General features: G+C 44.2%; 1 protein-coding gene across 1 annotated transcript in view; it reads right to left on the bottom strand.

Moving 5' to 3' along the window:
• Positions 1-4,886: 4,886 nt before the first annotated feature.
• Positions 4,887-20,756, bottom strand: part of ARHGAP22 (Rho GTPase activating protein 22) — a gene marked incomplete at its 3' end in the record, with an annotated part of 81,127 nt that continues 65,257 nt past the window's right edge. Inside the window, exon 2 of the mRNA XM_019655051.1 lies at positions 4,887-5,086. Coding sequence (XP_019510596.1) covers positions 4,887-5,086 — 200 coding nt within the window. The remainder of the gene's footprint in view (positions 5,087-20,756) is intronic.

The raw sequence follows: 20,756 nt of genomic DNA, 5'->3' as shown, positions 1-20,756 counted from the left end.
TTTAGCTTCTTTTTTAAACAGAATCTAAGCCCAGAAATGAAGCCAGTCACACCTTTGAAGTGTTGTTGAACATGGCAACTAGGGAGGGAGGGAGAGAGGTAGAGATTTTCCCATGAAAATTCTTAATTTCCTTCCTGAGGGCTGCTCCTGACTGCTAGGTCCTGGGAATCAAATTTGGGATGAAAACCGGGCGGGCTAAGTAATTGGTCAGCACATCAACTTCCGTCTAACCCTGCTGTTCTCAGTATGGTCCTCCTACCAATAGCTGAGCTAGTGTCCTCACTCTGAAGGGCTTCTCTCTGAATTCCTCCCAGAGAGTCAACTCCAGTGCTACACCCCAGGGGGGAGGGCAATAGGTTGTTCAGGAGATCTGGGATCAAACTGCTTTTTAAACTGACTTCCAACCAGTTCTTCTGGTTTTTAGTTCCTCTTTTACCCTCATTTCCAGAGATATCTTGTCCTGCAGATTACTGAGTCTTTGGTGGGGGTCCTGTTTTGCAAACCAGCGGTACAATAGTGCTCCCCCTAGTGCTGGCTTGGAATTTAGCTCTCCTGTGTCTGAATTAGCTGCTTCTGCCCATCTGTTTTCCAGCATCCAGATGCTTCTGCTGTTTTTCTCTCCTGATTTTCCAACTAGGTGTGGCTACAACTTCAAAACATGCCTTCACTGCTCTTTACTGGTGTTTGGTAGTTTTTAAATCTGTAATCCTTAACTGGAAGTTTGAATTTAAGTTTTGATTTTCTTATTAATTTAGGAGGTATTATGAAGTGTGTTTGGTTTTTTATTTCTACTTGTATAGACCTCTCTCTCTCTCTCTCTCTCTCTCTCTCTCTCTCTCTCGCATGTACACCCTCACTTTCATTTTGTTCTTAATTTCTGTCTTTTTTCTTTTGCACTATTGTTAATGAATGTGTCTCCATGTCATATTTTGAAAAATATTTTTGAAAAAGATCAAGAACAGTGAGTATTATTTTCTTTGTTTATGTGTCCTCCAGGGCTATGAAATAAGAGCATAAAAGTTCACAGCTGCTCTATTTTCTTGGCTGGTTATTTTTCTTATGAAACATTTCTCTTGTGTTCTTATTACTTTGAATTCAATTTTATTTGATTTTGATGTTGCTAAATCTACTTTCATTTTGCTCACATTTGCTGGCTTATTTTTTGTCCATTGTTTTGTCTGTCAACTTTTTTGTTTATTGCTCTTTTCTTTTGAAAGCCAATTTTTCACTTTCTGTCTTTTAAGAGACAGATGAATCTGACCTATTCACATTTATTATGACCACTGAAATGTTTGTACCTATTCCTTGCTATCTAATTTATTTATTTTTCATTTTCTATTTGCTTCTCTCTCTTTTTTTATGTTTCTTCCCCCTCATTTTCTTCCCATTTGTTGAAATGATCACATTTAACTTGTTACATTTTTTTCTGTCTTATTTGTATGTTTTGGAAATTACACTTTCCATGTCAATTCTATTCCATGTCTATTCAAAGCCAAGAAACTCACAAGTAAAGAATTGGGATAACCAGACTTAAAGTGAGTCCACAAACAGTGGAAATGGACCAGGTTGTTCAATATGGAATGTGGCAGGCATTCTTACAGCCCAGGAAACATTTCAAGCAGAAGCTAAAACCACTCAGATGAAAAAAATCTGGATCCTCTATTAGTGAAACTGTAAGCCTGTCTACTGGAAACTATCAGGGACATGCATTGGGAAAAGCATACTCTCAGGCTCTGTTTTAAAGCACCTTCGCCTAGTCATTCCACCTGAACTTGTGCAAGTCACTTCCTCTTCCTCCATCTCTATGCTTTATGTCTTCTGCTGACCTTTCTGCTAGTGAGAAGGGGAAGAAAGAAGAGGTAGGGCTTTGGAAGAGAACAAGAGTGTGGACTGAGAGTTAGCCCCATCATGTGCTATGAGCTCTGGGTAGCATCAAGGGTAGCTAGACATCCCTACTCTAGACACATGATAGGCCATCTGTCAGGAGGGTGCTGATTGCCTGGGCATGTCTGTCATGTAACAGTGAGCAGGGCACATTTTCCCAGAACCAGATATTGAGAATTAGTTCATTATATGTTCATGCAATTAAATAGAAGCTTGTGGGTTATTTTGCCAGCAGGCATGCAGGTTTGAGATCATACTATATAAGCTAAATGAGTCAAATCTGACTAATAGTCTCCTTGAGATTGGGGACCTGTATAACGCAGCTGCCATTGCAGTCAGACTTTGTTGGGTAGGGGGAATGATGGGAAGGAATAATGTCCCGAGCATATCTGGGAGTGTCAGCTAGGCTCAGAAAGGCCAAAAGAGGAGCCCAGGGCATGACGCTGGCATCCCTTGGGAGATGCTGGCTCGCTTCGGGGACCTGATATCTCTCTGGAATTTGTTTTCATTCCTTATAAAACCAGGGAAGCTGGACAAGATCAGGGTTTCCTAAACTTTTGTTTAGATCTGCCTTCCTGACTTTTGTCATACCCACCTCTTATTTCTACTATTATTTATGTAAAAGTTTTCCTTAAGCAGTCTTACTTATTTCATATATATTTATATATATTTCATATATATTTATATATATTTCATATATATTTTTTAAAGATTTTATTGGGGAATTGGGGGAGGGGAACAGCTAAGTTGTTGTCCTTCAATCTTAGTTGTGGAGGGCATAGCAAGCTCAGCTCCAAGTCCAGTGGCACCACTTAGCTCAAGGTGCTGTGTTCAGTTAGTTGCGGGTGGGCATAGCCACCATCCCATGCGAGGGTCAAACCAGCAGCCTAGTTGTTAAGAGCACACGTTCTGGGCCAGCCGAGTGGCGCATTGGTTAAGAGCTGGCTTGGGATGCCAGAGGGCCCCGGTTCGGATCCCACATATGAGGGCCAGTGACACTGCCCTCTACAGCTAAGATGCTGAACAACAGCTCAACCTGGAGCTGGGCTGCTGTGAGTCGCGGGCGACAGCGTAGGCTGCAGCCCCTGTGGCAGTGGGTTGCCATGGGCTACAGTGTGTAGCCAGCAGCCAGCGTGAGCGGCCAGCAGCCGCAGTGAGCGGCCATCCAGAAGCCAGCGACTGATCTGCCTCACCCGGGAAGAGTGCAATGATGGTGACAACTTGGGCCAGTGAAGCAATGTCCTCCACAACTAGACTGAAGAACAAAAAAAGGGCAACAACTTGTCTGTTCCCCTTCTCCCCAATTCCCCAGCACTGTTCCCATCCTCCAATTCCCCAATTAAAAAAAATACACAAAAAGAGCACACGCTCTATCCACTGAACTATCTGGGCCATAGCTCAGCTCAAGGTGCCAAGTTCAGTCTTTAGTTGCAGGCGGACATAGCCCACCATCTCGAACAGGCAACCTTGTTAGGAGCATGTGCTCTCATCAGCTGAGCCATCCTGCCACCTGTTGGCAGCTCAGCAGCAGCTCAGCTTAGGTGCACCTCACTGGCCCATGTGGGAATCGAACCAGCGACCCCGTTGCTTAGAGCTCGCACTCTTGAGCGAGCTCTTAACCAACTGAGCCACTCAGCCGGCCCTCACTTATTATATTTTTTATTGTGGTAAAATATACATAATATATAATTTACCATTTTAACCATTTTTAAGTGTACAGTTCAATGGCATTAAGTACATTCACATTGCTATGTGACACATTTTATTTTTAACTTAGATATACTGTAGGAAGGAAAACATGGTATCACTCTCATGAATGGAAACTAGTATTACTTTCCATAAACAGAAGTTAACCATTAAAATAAACACAGGGAAGACAAAGTTATTAACTTGCAGTGAGTTATTGCTGCCACCAAAGGCTCTGAGATGAGGCCTGCTTCTCCCCCACACCCCTAATTTTTTTCAAGGGAGGATCCGAAGTATTGGAGAAGAGTTAAAGACATGTTAGCACCAAATTGACACCTTCTTGATATACTCAGATGGAATGAAAGAGGGGTGAAGTTCGGAGGCATTTTCTCACTGTGATGTTGACCTGTGCCCAGGTACCTCCTCCCACCTTGCCCATCACTCCTCCCCGCATCCCCATCACTGAACACCCTCTCTGCATCCCCCAGACCCCACCACCACACTGTGGGAACTGCTGAGATGAGCACAGGCTCTGCCCACCAAGGCTCTATGACTCTTAATCTCAGATAAGGAATCTTTCTTTTCTTTCTACTTGGAACAGTGACTAGCAGCATCCTTTGGGATGAATCCATTTTACCCAAGAGAAATGAGGGTCACTCCCAGATGTCCTTTCTCTCTCAGAATCCCATAACAAGGACTAGATTGCCCAAGCCCTGCAAGCCAAGCTGCCTTGGAAAGCAGCAAGTCATTACGGCGTGTGCATAGTCTAACAGTGAACTAGGCCACACCACAGCGGGGTGACATGACCAGCTCTGAGTTAGTGAACTTTGTGTCATTTGGGTGGAAAGGCAGATGGTACAGTGCTGGTAGAAACAGCAGCCACTGAGAGGCAGAGGCATCTGACACGAGGGTTTCACAGGGAGCCAGATTTCAATTAGGGGTTAGATTTATCTAGGTACCCATTTCTCTGGGCAATAGAAGTAATGAAATGTGTGTACCTGTGTCTCCTTAGAAGCACAAAGAGACTGAAAGGAGCACAGGGAAGACTTGTTGTCTCAAGCTGTGCACAGGTGCTGCCTATCAACCTCATAAGGAAACATGTTCATTACTGAAGCTGTGGATGTGTTTGAGTAAAACAAGCTATGACACCAGGAACATAGGAGCTGAGAACAAAAATCACTTTGGAAATCCTGGTGAAGTGTCACTCTGAGTGGAGTCAGTGCTTGAGTGGTGGAGGTCATGAGAGGATCTCCTGGGCATAGTTAACCTTCCCTTGGAGACCCACAGGCATGGAGACACAGACCAGCATTTCTCACCTGTGGCTTGCTCTCATCTTTGTCCTTGTAGTAGAAAAGCTGATCCCCACGCAGCACAAACCAGCGCTGCTGCCAGTTCTTCATGATGCTCCTCTGCTTCTTCAGCCAGCCTGCCTTCAGCACAGGGCCCAGCTTGTGGGGGCAGGGCAGCCGCCCAGGGCTCCGACTCTGCTCCCCCATCACCAGACTTTTGGAGCGAGCTGGAAGTCAAAAAAGCACACAGTGAGCGGGAAGGATGCATGCCTGTTGTCAGCCCTTGTCCCATCCTGGCATCCCAGCTGCCCTGTGACCTGGGCATGATCAGGCCCGGCATACTTCCCTCTTGGGTTCAAAGGAGCATGGGCTGGAGCATCTCAGCAGCAACAGCCTAAGGTTATTCACCTGGGATAGGTACACAGCCTGCCTGCCTGGTTAGTTCCTGCTATGTCTCTGGGATCCTAAGTTCTACATTTCCCCAGGTTTGTTCGTCTAGTCATGCATCCATGCATGCATCCACCCATGGATACACATATCTATTCTTCAATTTGTTCATGGTTCATTCATTTATTCATTCAACAACTACTTATTGAGTACCTACTAAGCATCAGCCACTGTTCCAGGTGCTGGGGATAAAGCAGTGAAGTAAGAAACATGAGACTTCCAAGTGATGATGGCAGAGTAGGTAAACACTGTGCTTGACTCCTCCCACAACCACTTCAAAATTACAACTAAATTTTAAAACAACGATCATTGAGAAACACATGAAAGCTAGCTGAACAGAAGTTCTATAACTAAGGATAAAAAAAAGAAGCCACATTGAGACTGGTAGGAAGGGTGAAGATAAAGAATAGGCAGGCCCCACGCACATGTTGTGGTGATTCAGAATCAAGAGGGATATCTTGGCTGCTGAGGTCCTACCCAGAGAAGTGATAGTTCCCAGCCCTAAACCAGGCTTCCCAGCCCAGGACTCCAGTGCTGGGAAAAGCAGTTCCCATAACACCTGGCTGTGAAAACCAGCTGGGATTGAGTCCAAGTGAGATGGAAGGCTGCTGGAGACCTCGGTACTGCAGGTCTTAAAGGGCCCATGTACAGACTCACTCTCTCACAAACTCATTCACTTTGAGCTCCAGTGTGGGGGCAGTAGCTCAAAAAGCACCAGGAACATATGGGGAGGAACTAAATTGACTAGCTTCAAGTAGAGAGGGCTGTAGAGACAGGGGTTGAAATGGAAATGCTGGCAGGTGCCATTGTTCCTTTGTTGAGCTTATTCTTGACTCAGCCAGCAGTCATAGGTGGTTGTCAAATCTGAGCTCTCCATTAACCTAAGTAACACCATTTGTCCTGCCCTGGTGATTCCCTGAGACTCTGCCACAACCAACTGGCATGCCAGGCTGAACCTCTTTCAGCAGCTCCTCCACATAAGCAGCCTGCCTGAGCTTTCGCTGTGGACTTTCCTAAAATCTCAGAAGGGTCCACAAACATCCCAAAAGCAGCATCTTGCCTCAGTGTTCACTGTACTCTTGCTTAGCTACCTCAAGACCAGCACAAGTGGTGACTGGTCTCAATTGGCATTGTAACTCCCTTTAGGTAGCCCAAGCCTGGCATAAGCAGTGGCCAGTCTTGGCATGGAACATAGCCTCAATTAAGTGGCCAGAAACCCGGCACAATTGGAAGCTGGCCTCAGCTCACATCATGGTGCCCACCAAAGGGTCCCATGACTGACATTAGTGGCAGCCAGCCTCAGTTTACAGACTAGCTTTTCCCAAGCACCTCCAAGCCCAGCACAAGTGCAAGGAACTGCAGGTCACTTTGTAGCTTCTAATAGACAGAACCAAGTCAAGCACAAGTGGGAGTTGAACTTGACTTGCATAACAGCCCCTCGCAATTGGCTCCATAACCAACGTACCTGGTGGCCAGACCATATCAGAGCACCACCCAATCAGTTCCACATATGACACATCCAAAAGGTGGACTCAGCAGGCGCTAGAGTGTTATTCTAAAGAGACTCTCACTCCATGGGACCAGCCCCTGCACAACTGCTCATCTGCTGTTATCACGGCCAGTCTTTACAGCAAGTCAGTGTTAGGGTCAATCCCACCCACTGATGTGCTAACAGCGATCAACTACAACAGGAGGGCAGACACAACCCACACAAGTGACACCTCTGAGGCACCCATCTCAGGTAACCAGGGAGACTATTCCACTGAGCTCTACAGGACACATCACATAAGGCCACTCTGCCAAGACCAGGAGATAAAGCAGATCTACCTAATATATAAAAACAAACACAGGGAGGCAGCCTAAGTAAGGAAACAAAGAAACATGTCCCTAATAAAAGAACAGGACCAAACTCCAGAAAAGGAAAAAAAAAACTAAAAAAAAAATGAAGACAAGCAATCTACCCAATGCAGAGTTCAAAAAGCTGGTTATAAGGATGCTCAATGAACTTAGGGAAAGAATAGATTAATTCAGTGAGAACTTTAACGAGAGATAGAAAACATAAAAATGGAGATAGAAAATATGAAAAAGAACCAGTCAGAAATGAAGAATACAATAACTGAAATGATGAATATATTAGAGGGAATCAAAAGCAGATTGAATGAAGCAGAGGATCAAATCACAATCTGGATGATGAGGTAGCAGAAAACACCCAAGAGGAATGCTAAAAAGGAAACATAATCCAAAATAAACCAAGGATAGTTTAAGGGACCTCTGGGACAATATCAAGCATACCAACATTTGCATCATAGGGGTACCAGAAGGAGAAGAGAGACAGCAAGGAATTGAAAACCTATTTGAAGAAATAATAGTGAAAAACTTCCCTAACCTGGCAAAGTAAATAAACATACAAATCCAGGAGGCACAGAGAGTCTCAAACAAGATGAACCCAAAGAGGCCCATACCAAGATACATCATAACTAAAATGTTAAAGGTTAAAGACAAAGAGAGAATCTTAAAAGTAGCAAGAGAAAAGCAGTTACTAACGTGCTAGGGAACTCCCATAAAACTGTCAGCTGGCCCATAAAACTTTGCAAGCCAGAAGGAATTGGCACAAAATATTCCAAGTGATGAAAGGTAAAGACCTACAACTAAGGTTGCTCTATTCAGTAGAGCTATCATTTAGAATTGAAGGAGAGGTATAGAGCTTTCCAGACAAGAAAAAGCTAAAGGAGTTCTAAAGGAGTTCAACACCATTAAACCAATATTACAAGAATTGTTCAAGGGACTTCTTTAAGAAGAAAAAGAAAAAAAAAAGAAAAAGTATGAAAAAGAACATATAGGGGGGCAACCCAGTCGGGACGCCCTATCATTTTGAGAGCTGTTACATTCTACCCTAAGAAACTGTCCTCTGCTGTAAAAATAAATAAATAAATAAATAAATAAATAAATAAATAAATAAATAAAATAAAAATTATAGGAAAAAAAGTCCTCACTGATAAAGGCAAACACTTAATAAAAGCAGTGGATCAACCAACTATAAAGCTAGTACAAAGGTTGAAAGATGGAAGTAGGAGATCATGTGTAATTACAACAATAACTTAAAGAATACACACAAACACAAACACAAAGGAAGTAAAATAAATAATGACAAAAACATAAACGTGGAAGGGGTGAGTAAAAAATGTAGTGATCTTAGAATGTGTTTGAACATAAGTGACCATCAACTTAAAATAGACTACTACAGACATAGCTTGGTATATATGAAGCACATGGTAACAACAAACCAAAAATCTATAAGCCATATGCAAGAAATAGAGAAAAAGGAATCCAACATGACACTATAGAAAATTATTGACATACAATAGAAGAGAGCAAGAGAATAAGAAAGGGACAGAGAACTGCAAAGCAATCAGAAAACAAAATAGCAACAACTACATACCTAACAATAATTCAAATGTAAATGGACTAAATATTCCAATCAAAGACATAGGAGGGCTGCATGGAAAAAAAAAAAAAAAGAAAAGACCTGTATATATAATGCCTACAAGCAACCCACTCCAGATTTAAAGACACACACAGACTGAAAGTAAAGGGATGGAAAAAGATTTCACACAAATGAAAACTAAAAAAAGTTGGAGTAACAATACTTATATCAGACAAAATAGACTTTAAAACAAGGGTTGTAACTAGAGACAAAGAAGGGCATTTCATAATGATAAAGGGATCAATCCAACAAGAGTTTATAACTCTTATAATCATCTATGCACCCAACTTAGAAGCATCTAAATATACGAAGCAAATATTTATGGACATAATTGGAGAGATCAACAGTAATACAGTCGTAGCAGGTGACTTCAACACCCTATTGACATCAATGGATAAATCATCCAGACAGAAAAATCAACAAGGAAACCAGCCTTAAATGACACATTAGACCAGGTGGTCTTAATTGATATTTTTAGAACTTTTCACTAATGAAAAGCAGAATATACGCTCTTTTCAAGTAAACATGGAACATTTGCCAGATACTCCTCATGTTAAGTCACAAAACAAGTCTTAGTAAATTTAAGAAGACTGAAATCATATCAAGTGTCATCTCTGACCACAATAGTACAAAACTAGAAAACAATTACAAGAAGAAAACTGAAAAACACAGAAATACATGGAGGCTAAATAACAAGCTACTAAACAATGAATGGGTTAACAAAGAGACCAAGGAAGAAATCAAAAGATACATTGAGACAAATGAAAATGAAAGCAACAACACAACAATCTATGGGATGCAGCCACAGCAGTTTTAAGACGGAAATTCATAGCAATACAGGACTAGCTCAAAAAACAAGACAAGTCTCAAATAGACAAATCTAACTCTACACCTAAAGGAACTAGAAAAATAAGAACAAACAAAGCCCAAAGTGAGTAGAAGGAAAGAAATAATCAAGATCACAGCAGAAATAAACAAAATAGAGTCTAGAAAACAATACAAAAGATCAATGAAATCAAGAGCTGGTTCTTTGAAAAGACCAAAAAAAAAAATGAAACCAAAAAACTGATAAACCTTTAGCCAGACTCATCAAGAAAAAAAAGAAAAAGGGCCCAAATAAATAAAATCAGAAATGAAAGAGGAGAATTGACAATCGACACCAAAGAAATACAAAGAATTATCAGGAAATACTACAAGCAATTATATGCCAAAAATTGGACAACCTGAAGAAATAAATACATTCATTCACAGAAACATACAACCTTCCAAGACTGAACCAGAATGAAACAGAAAATCTGAACAGACCTATAACTACTAATGAAATTAAATCAGTAATAAAAAAATCTCCCAAGAAAAGTCCTGGGCCAGATGGCTTTGCAGGTGAATTTTACCAAACATTCAAAGGAGAATTAATGCCTATTCTTTTCAAACTATTCAAAACTTGAAGAGAAGGGAAGGCTCATTTTATGATGCCAGCACTACCATGATACCAAAACCAGACACACACACACACACACACACACACACACACACACACACACACACACACATATATATATATATATATATATATATATATATATATACTGATATCCCTGATGAAGATAGATGCAAAAATCCTCAACAAAATATTAGCACACCAAATTCAGCAATAATTTAAAAGATCACACATCATGATCAAGTGGAATTTTATTCCCCAGGAGGTAAGGTTGATTTGATATCCACAAATCAATTAAAGTGAAGGATAAAATTCATATAGTCATATCAATAGATGCAGAAAAAGCATTTGACAAAATTCAGCATCACTTATGATAAAATAAAAACTCACAGCAAAGTTGGGATAAAAGGACCACACCTTAACATAATAAAGGCCATAAATGACAAACCCACAGCTAACATCATACTCAACAGGGAAAAGCTAAAAGCTTTTTCTTTAAGATTAGCAACAAAACAAGGATATCCATTTTCACCACTTTTATTCAATATACTATTGGAAGTCCTAGCCACAGCAATCTGACAAGAAAAAAAGATAAAAGGCATCCAGGTTGGAAAAGAAGTAAAACTGTCATTATTTACACATGGTATGATACTACAATATATAGAGAGAATTCTAAAAATCCACCAAAAAACTATTAGAACTAATAAATTAATTCACTATAGCAACAGGATACAAAATTGATATTAAAAAATCAGTGGCATTTTTATACACCAATAATGAACTATCAGAAAGAGAAATTAAGAAAATAATCCATTTACAATTACATTAAAAAATATCTAGGAATAAATTTAACCAAGGAGGTTAAAGGCCTGTACTTGGAAAATTATAACACACTGAAGAAAGAAATTGAAGAAGATACAAATAAATGGAAGCATATACTATGCTCAGGGGTTGGAAGAATTAACATCATTAAAAGGTTCATACTACCCAAAGCAATCTATAGATTCAGTGCAATCCTTATCAAAATACCAAAGGATTTTTCACAGAACTAAAACAAATAATCCTAAAATTCATATGGAACCACAACAGACCCCAAATAGTAAAAGCAATCTTGAGAAACAAGAACGAAGTTGGAGATATCACACCACCTGACATCAAACTATACTATATATAAGGCCATAGCAATCAAAACAGCATGGTACTGGCATAAAAACAGACACATAGATCAATGGAACAAAACAGAGAGCCTAGAAATAAACCCATGCCTATATGGTTATTTAATCTATGACAGTGGGGTAAAGACAGTCTATTCAATAAAAAGTGTTGGGAAAACTGGACAGATATATGCAAAAGAATGAAACTGGATCACTTTTTTACATCATATACAAAAATAAATTCAAAATGGATTAAAGGCTTAAATGTAAGACCTGAAGCCATTCAACTCCTAGAAGAAAACATAGGCAGTAACTGTGACATTTCTCTTGGCAGTATTTTTTTTTGGATATGTCTCCTCTGGCAAGGGGAACAAAAGAAAAAAAAATGGAAATACAACAAACTAAAAATTTTCTGCACAGTGAAAGAAACCATCAACAAAATGAAAAGACAACTTACTGAATGGGAGAAGATACTCATCAATGATACACCCAAAAAGGGGTTAATATCTAAATTCTATAAGGAACTCATAAAGCTGAACACCCAAAAACCAAACATTCAGATTTTAAAAACGGGCAGAGGACTTGAATAGACATTTCTTCAGAGAGGACATACACATGGTGAACAGACTTATGAAAGATTCTCAACTTCACTAATCATCAGGGAAATGCAAATTAAAACCACAATGAGATACCACCTCACACCTGTCAGAATGACTATAATCAATAAATCAACAAACAAGTGTTGGAGAGGCTGTGGAGGAAAGGGAACCGTCATGTACTGTTGGTGGAATTGTAAATTGTTGCAGCCATTATGGAAAACAGTATGGAGGTTCCTCAAAAAATAAAAAATATAACTACTATACAATTCAGCAATTCCACTTCTGTATATTTATCTGAAGAAATGCAAAACACTAATTCGAAAATATATATGCACCCCATGTTCATTCCAGTATTTACAGTAGCCAAGATATGTAAGTAACCTAAATGTCCACCCATAGATGAATGGATAAAGAAGGTGTTTTGTGTGTGTGTATACACACACACACACACACACACACACACACACACACAATGGAATATTACTCAGCAATAAAAAAAATGAAATCTTATCATTTGCAACACCATGAATGGACTTAGAGGGTATTATGATAAGTGAAATAAGTCAGACAGAGAAAGACAAATACCATATGATTTCACTTATATGTGGAATCTAAAAAAAACAAAACAAGCAAAACAGAAACAAACTCATAGATACAGAGAACAAACTGATGTTTACCAGATGGGAGGGGGGTTGGTGGGCTGGGTAAAAAAGTTGAAGGAATTAAGAAGTACAAATTGCCAGTTATAAAAATAGTTATAGGGATGTAAAGTACAGCATAGGGAATATATAGTCAGTAATATTGTAATAACTATTGATGGTGTCAAATGGCTACTAGACTTATTAGGGTGATCATTTTGTATGTTATATAAATGTCTAATCACTATGTTGTACACCTGAAACCAATATAATGTTGTGCGTCAACTGTAATTGAAAAATAAAAAACAATTACTAAAAAACACATAAAAATCTGGGTTCTTCTGGAGCTTACATTCTAGCAGGGTTCCTGTTACTCTGGCTCCAAGGGACATGGCCCCATCCAGAGCCTGTCCCTGGTTTCTGTATAGCAACCATCTTCTGGAGGCATCAGACCTAAGCACCCTTGCCCAGCCCCCCCAGAGCCACCTTGCTGCTTTCATGGGTCCATCGTGGCAGGGTGGGCCTGGACAGCAGGGACTCTGCTTCAGCTCTTTGTGGTAATCTGTTGATAACTACCTGGCACGGCCATCTCTCTTACCTCAGAGCCTCTGAGTGCCTTGAGCCCTTCTGTCCCATAGGATCCCTCTTCTCCCAGCTGACACCACTGACCAGCACTCTGCCCTTCATAATGATGACTGAGTTCTTGCCCCTCCTGTCCCTCCCTCTCTCTCCTTTGTCCCTGGGAAGCTCTTCTACTCTTTCGGGCCAGTGTCAAGGATACTCCTGCAGTGAGCACTAAGAGGGACCATCCCGGACTTTGGAGGAACAAAGCTGAGTCTTAATGTAATCACACTTGTAATTCTTAAGACCAGAGATCCTCACTTCTGACTTGAGGAACACAGGGTCCCTGCGACCCAGTTACTACATTGTACCTGTCATTGTGTGTGTGTAAGCTCCTCCCATTATACCAGTGACTGCAGTTCCCGGAGCCTGGCCTACCTCTGCCCACGCTGTCCCACTGACCTGAACCTTTCTTCCACCCCTTTCCCATTCAACCTCTGGCTTTGGCTGCCAGCTGAGCTCCTACTCATTCTTGAAGATCTAACTCCACAGAACCTTCCTTCAGAATCTCTTCCAGATAATCATTCCCTCCCCTCCCAAGACACATGCCTGGTAATATCTGTGTGGTTGTCTTTCTGCCCCTCTAGATGAAGGTATGTGGATGGGAGGACAAGATCTTATCCAGTTTTACACGTGTGGCAGGAAATGGATGCAAGTCATGGTTGTCAAATGTCAGGCTACTTAGGCTTATCCTTATTTTTAGGTATGTCTGTTTCTTAACATGACATTGAATGCAGGGTGACACTTGGCTGGCTTCTATATAGGGAGGAGAACCTATAGTTTGGTAGTTGCTAGTTTTGCCTTTAGTGTCATATAGCTGGGATACAATCCCAAATCTACCACTTACATGAGCACAAAATACTGAGGCCATGCTATGGGCCCTGCTCTGGAGGGGTGCTGCTCACTGGCCACAGGGGGTAGAGGAAGCACCCTTTCTCCTCTGGAACCCTGAGCAGCTGACTGCTTCATGGGTACCACCTGCCATAAGTCAGACTGTGTAGGTCCTTGCCCACCCCACCTTGATTCCCGTTGCCATCCCTGGCTGTGGAATGTTCCAGCCCTGCCTCAGCTGTGCTTTGGCCCAGGGAGAAAGCAGGCTGTTGCCGGGCTCGCCTGATTAACTGAAGAGGGGTTGGTGACCCCTGAGCACAGTAGTTTCTCGCAGAGGCCAAAGAAAAGCCAATCAGAGGAGTCAAGCTGGTGGCATGGTCCAGCTCCTCCTTCTGGAAGATCGGCCCAGCGCCGAGCCCTGCACCAGGTCGTTTCCCTTGTGTTTTCACTTACCAGCTAATCTACATCCTTGCTCCCCACCTTTCTGCTGTTCCTGGTCCCTAAGCATGTTGATGTGTCCCAGATGAAAGTGTACTTCCTTCCCTTATTTCTATGGCTGTTTATAATCCTTGTGAATTACCTAAAGATTCCCTATTGCTGAGCACTGAAATTCTTTCCAATGTTAGTTAATTAAAGTGACTACATGTCCAGTTGAAGAAATATAAATCATCGCCAGCTCTGTGAACTCTCTATGCCTGAGTCTAATGATCAGCATGCTGGGCTCATTCGCGATGACAATACCTGACCCTGCAGGGCAAGCGGAGGACAGACGAGCACCCCTGGCAGGGTGTTTGGCCCTGACGAGGTGCCCAGTAACGGGTTACCATGGCAATGATGATTATAATAATGGAAACGGTGCAGTGGATGTGGCCATGCAGAACTGTTTCCTAAAAATATGTTCCCAGCAGTGGGCTCACAGGGCAGAAGGGACAGACTTTTCCATGGCTTTTGGCTCTTTAGTGCCATTACCCACTTCCAGTGGTTCTCAACCTGTGGGTCGTGACCCCTTTGGGGTTCTAACGACCCTTTCACAGGGGTCACCGGGTACTCGTATGTGGGCGTATCTGCATGTAGGCCTGGAGATGGATAGAGGAGCGGTGTCTCGGTTCCTAAGACCATCGAAAATATGTTTTCCGATGGTCTTAGGCGACCCCTGTGAAAGGTTGAGAACCTCTAAATTATACTAGTGTATCACTTTGTCCACAACCATCAACGTGAAATATCATAATTTGAATACTCCTACTCCATAATTTAGTAGGTATAAAATGACAGTTATTGTGTAGCTCACCCTGTTAGTAAATTACTAATCAGGTGGAACATCTCCGCATAGGCTCCCACTAACGGCATGAGGCATTGGCTCACTCCCTGTGCCATTTAACTGATTACCCCTGGTGGGAAAGGCTGGATGAGGGTAGGGGGCGGCAGGGGTCCCTGTAGGTCCACGGGCCACTTGGGCTCTCTCTCCTGTTGCATGAGCCTCAGCCCTTCACAGAAGTCTTTCTGCAGCCCTGGAAAGGCTGCCTTTTCATTTCCAGGTGCTGCAGCCCCATATCCAGTGTCTGTACCACACAGCCTCTGCTGCTCTGCAACCTCCATGGCCAGGCTCGGAGGAAGAAACACCCTGCCCGGGCCAGGCGGTCATGCCTGGTGGAACCCAAGGCCATCAGGAGGGACTTTTCGGCTCCTAGGAATGTACCTGCCCCTCCCATTTCAAGCTGACAAAGGGCTGCAGCAGGGCTGGATTTGACAGACACAGATCCCTTTCCAGGGCCTGGGGCTGTGTTGGGCTCTGGGTTGTGAAAATGATGATGAGACAAGAGTCACTATGACCCCAGTAGTCTGGTGGAGTCTGACAAAGGATCAAGAAGGAAAGGGGACAGGTGTGTCCCTTTGGTTACTGAGTTTTCTTCTCTGGGTCCCAGTATCCTAATCTCTAAAATTCCTTTAATGGGTCAAGAACCTATAGTAAAATTAAGTCATCAGGGTGGCTTAGGTTTTTGTTTTTCAATTACTTGAGATTTCTTACATGAGTCTTAGCAGAAAGCTGTGCCCCTGTGGGTGAAGATTGTTTGGAGTGGGTGGATTGGCTCAGGCCTCCACTGTCTATTCTCGCATTCTCCTCTGCCTCTTCTCCAGGAATCTGCAAGGGCTGCTTAGAACCTTCCATCTTTCCGTAGACCCTCTGGGACTTCATGGAATGTTCTAGCACCACATCCCTGGTTCTGTCTCTTGTCTTCTATTATGACAGGACCCAAAGCTGTTTCATTTGACAGATCTTAGCTTTGCTAGGACCAGGAATATCCCTGCCCTTCCTTTTGTACCCCCCCCATAGCACTCTGCACAGGGCTGGCATATGGTAGGAGCTCCACAAAAACTGGGTGGCTCATTAGCACACCCCAATACCAAGGAGTGTCAGGGAGCCCTAGGCCCTCAGCCCTGCTCTGGGCGATGTCTGCAGAGGTGCTCTCTGTCCAAGTGTATCTGCTTAGGAAGCCAGGACCTCAGAGCACAGGACCCTGGACAATGGGACCGGCAGAGAGTAGGTGCCCAGCATTCTTGTGCAGTAAATAACCACAGGCGTGACTGGCCCACAGTTCCCTCAATGTGGCAAGACAAAGAAGGGGTGGCATTTTGGGGCCTGATCCCCAAGCCTTGGGCACCAACCCCGAGGGCTGCAGGTTTGGAGGGAATGGCAAGGGGCAGCCCTGGGCAAGCAGGCTGGGCCTCCCTCAGGCAGGGAGCTGCAGCCAGTCTCTGTTTCTGCCCTGCCCCCTCTGTTTGGCTCCCATGGAGGGGAGGAAGGGCCGGCTCCAGCTCTCTTCAGTTCACCAGGGAAGCACTTCCTGCAGATGCTACTTAGGCTGCCAAAGCAGCCCAGGTTTTTCCCCAGCTGATCAATCACACACATATTACTTATAAGCCCCATTGAGTGTCTTGAAATGAAAATAATCATTGTTATGATTTATTAATAACCAATGTTCCTGTCCTCAGCATTTCCTGAATCAACTTATTCAGTTCTGGAAATATTTAAGCAAGATTTCAAGTCAAACAGCTCTGACGTTCTAAGGCTCCACAGCTGGGAGTTTCTGGAGAGGGCCCAGGAGCAGGCCCAGGGCAAGCTCGTCTCCCAGAGACGAGGGCTCCTCAGCTCCCCAGCACATCCTTTCACTCACTCACGCCTTCCAAATCTACAGAACTCCTCCAAAACAATGCAGAACCCTGAGTTGTTCCTAGTCCCCGGTGCTCCTAGTCTGTCAGGGGAAATAAATCACAAATAACCACACAGAGATGAAAGAGCCCAGGCCACGTGGACAGGCAGAGGCTGCAGAGGCTTAAATGTAGGTGCAGACTTTCTGTTGTTGACATCTGTGGAGCCCCCAAGGCGGAAACATCTGGGTTGAGCCTTGAAGGATGAGCAGAATTTGGGCCTACCTCAGGGGAGGTGGGTCTGTGATGTGGGAGGAAGGAAGGAGCAAGGCATTTGCTACCTCTTGGCTCAAATCAACACGTGCTGGGTTGACACTGTCACCTCCTTTCACTGACAAGCATCTCTTGAGATGGGCCCAGTGTCTCCTTTCTCGCCCCCACCCCTCCCCCCCAGTACCTGCCAACCCCTTGCATTTGGAGAATTTCCCTTCTCCTGAAACTTTTCTGGTCAAATCTCAGTCTGGTTCTCAGCCTCCAATACCCCTTGGTGCTAAGACGAAGTTGCTCACTCTCTTCTCGAAGCTCTTTCTCCCGCTGTGCAGAGCCTAGCTCCCTGCGTCTTCGCCCATGCCTGCTCTGGCTTCCACTCCCTCTGTTCTCCCCCAAAGTCCTGCTGTTGACCAGGGATACCCCTGCTGCCCTCCATTCTATCATGAGTCCCACGTCTTTATTTCTACCCAGATCTCTCTCTAGAACTTCAGGCTCACATGTCAAACCATCTGCAGGACATCTCCATAGGGAGTTCAGGGTCACGTAGGCCAATGCTCAAATTCAGCGCTTGTTCATCTCTCTCCAGTGTGCTCCCCCGCCCCTCATCCAGGGCTCACGGCCAACAGCTTGGAGTTGTTTTGACAAATCTCTCCCCTTCAAGCCCTACAGTCAATTAGTTTCAAAATCCTGAAGATTCTCTCCGCACTTTTATTCCATTTTCATTTCTCTTTTACTGAATCAATTCAAGTTCTTATCATCCTTTCCTGGGCTCCTTCCTCTTAGCTCTTGCTCCCACAGGAGACTACAAAAGATATGCAGCTGCCAAGGAAATCTTCCTAAACACAGATCCAATCATTTTACTTCTTCTCTCAAAAGTAGTTATGGTATTTACCGATTATGTGCGGAGTACAATGTACCCCCAGCCCAGCAGTCACAGTCCTTTCACGGGACAGCACCACCCAGCTTAGTCACACCCCTCTCCGTCAGCCCAGCCCGTGGCTGCCAGAGGCAGCTGCATATTACACTACCTGGGGGCCTTAGAAATACTGCTCTTTAGGTCTGCTGAATCAGACCTTCTGAGGTGAAGGACTTGGAATCGAAGTTTGAAGCAGCCCAAGTGATTCTGATAATCACTGTCCTCAGCTCATCACACTTGACAATGTCTCACCACAGTGCCCTTTTGCTCATTCTCACTGTTCAAATTCTACCTTCCATTCAAGGTGTGGGTCCAGTTTCACCACCTCCATGTGGTCCTTCCAGAGTCACTCCACTGAAATTAGTCTCTTTTCACTTTAATTTCACCTTTAAAACAGCATGAATAACAGTGTGGCATATAATAGTGTAGTTTGTACAGTGTGTCTATGTACCTCTTCCCAATTGAGGATTGTGGAAAACAGGGAACCCAACTCCCTCCTGAGAATTCTGTGTGCATGAGTGTGTGTGTGTGTGTGTGTGTGTGTGTGNAGCAATTGCTTCATGCAGCCCAGCGGGCCGCTCCTGCAGGCTCTGCAGAACAGCCTTCCAGGTCCCGCGAATGAGGGCCTTCCTTTGGAGCCCGCTGTCTCTAGAAGCCAGGATTACCTCCCTAGCGAGGGTCACTTTTGTCTTGGCTGTTGAGACAAATCTTGAGCATCCAGCGTTACCCTTTTAGTAAAGGTACAAAGTTTCCTCAAAGTTGTTACCTGGTCACTTTGAACAACACAGGGACTGGGTAAAACAGAATATGGAGTTAAGCCTGCACACCTACTGGGGCCAGAAGGCGACCTTCACTCCTTTGCAGTCTCAGATCTGACCTCCAGCCCAGGAGTCTCACTAGGAAGGGTCGTCACTCACCAGGATGCCTCCAGAACGCCTGCCCATCTGAGTGTACACACATTCAAATTCCCCAACAGACCCACGTACACTGTGCCCAGATCAGCCCCGCGAAGTTGGACTTACCCCTCCTGCCTTGCCTGATCTTTGGGCTCAGCATGTTCCTGCGGTGAGCAGATCATGCTGCCATCCACTTCCTTTTCTCTTCCTCTCCCTCAGTTGCTCCTCATGCCCCCCAAGGGCTCCCAGGGCCACTGGCGTCACCGGCGAGGCTCCCTGGACTCCCTCTCCTGGCTCCGGACCGCCGGCTTGCCTTGGACTACATAAACCTCAATGCATTATTTATCCATCCCAGAATTAATTCCCATCCAAGTGAACCATTAAGAGTCTCAATAACCGCTGCTGATCAATCACGGGGCTAGGGCGGGGCGGCCCGGCTGTCCCTCCGCCCGGCCGGGAACACGCGGCACTGTCGGTGCCCGAGCCCAGTGGACCCGCACAGCAGGCTCTCCTCCTACCCGGCAGCGGCCAGCGGGCTGTTCCTGGGCTTGGATCCGCCCTCTGCGAGGGGAGGGCTCGTAGGCGTGCGCCGGCCACGCCAGGAGCCACAGGGAAAGCGCTCTTGGTGAGAGGCTGACCGAGACCCCTGCAGGCCAAGGGCCGGTCCAATGGGACCCGCTCAGCCCGATGTTTCCTGCCATTAGGGGCCCAGGAGGAAGTTTATGAGCTCATAGTTCCAACTGTTGAAAGATAGGTGTGTCTTAGGACCGCAGCCTCTGCCGTGTTCGGATCCTTTGGGGACTGGAGCAGCAGGGAGATATGCCTGTTAGGGATGTTACCTTTGTCTGCTGCATTAGAGAGGTGACATGAATATGAATGCGTGTGAAGCACCTAGTTCAGGGCCCACCCACAGAATCTCAAAACCTGTTCACTGAGTAGTGAGTCTCTGCTAAATGTCGTGTTTGTTTAATACTAGCATAACTCTAATGGGTATAGTGAGGCTTTTTTTGCGGGGGGAGGGGGTCAGCCTCAGGATCCTAAAAATCGCCCAAGAAATGCAATCACAGTAATCAATATATTTATTAGGTGCTTACTATGTGTCCAGCGTTGAGGTTGGGACTTTATATTCAATATCTCATTTAATTCTCAAATTCCCTGAGGCAGGTGCTATTATGGCTTTCCACAAGAAGAAAATAAGGCACAGAAAAGTTAAATAACTTGCCCAAAGTCACACAGTAGTGTTAGGGCAAGGATTTGAACTCAGGGCTGTGTGTCTACAGGTCATGATTTTCCATGATGCCAGTTTCTCTAAATACCTAAATTCTAACCACTTCACGTGAACAGTTCCTGGCTTGAGAGCCTTCAATGAATGTGTTGGATAGTGAGACCCAACTTTTGTGCCCTGAAAATCACCCACATGCCCCGTTAGGCATTGGTGCTTGGGGCTGGGTTTTTC

Source organism: Hipposideros armiger, unplaced genomic scaffold (assembly GCF_001890085.2).
Source record: "Hipposideros armiger isolate ML-2016 unplaced genomic scaffold, ASM189008v1 scaffold_235, whole genome shotgun sequence".
NCBI lineage: Eukaryota > Metazoa > Chordata > Mammalia > Chiroptera > Hipposideridae > Hipposideros > Hipposideros armiger.
This window is presented reverse-complemented; position numbering and strand designations above follow the sequence as displayed.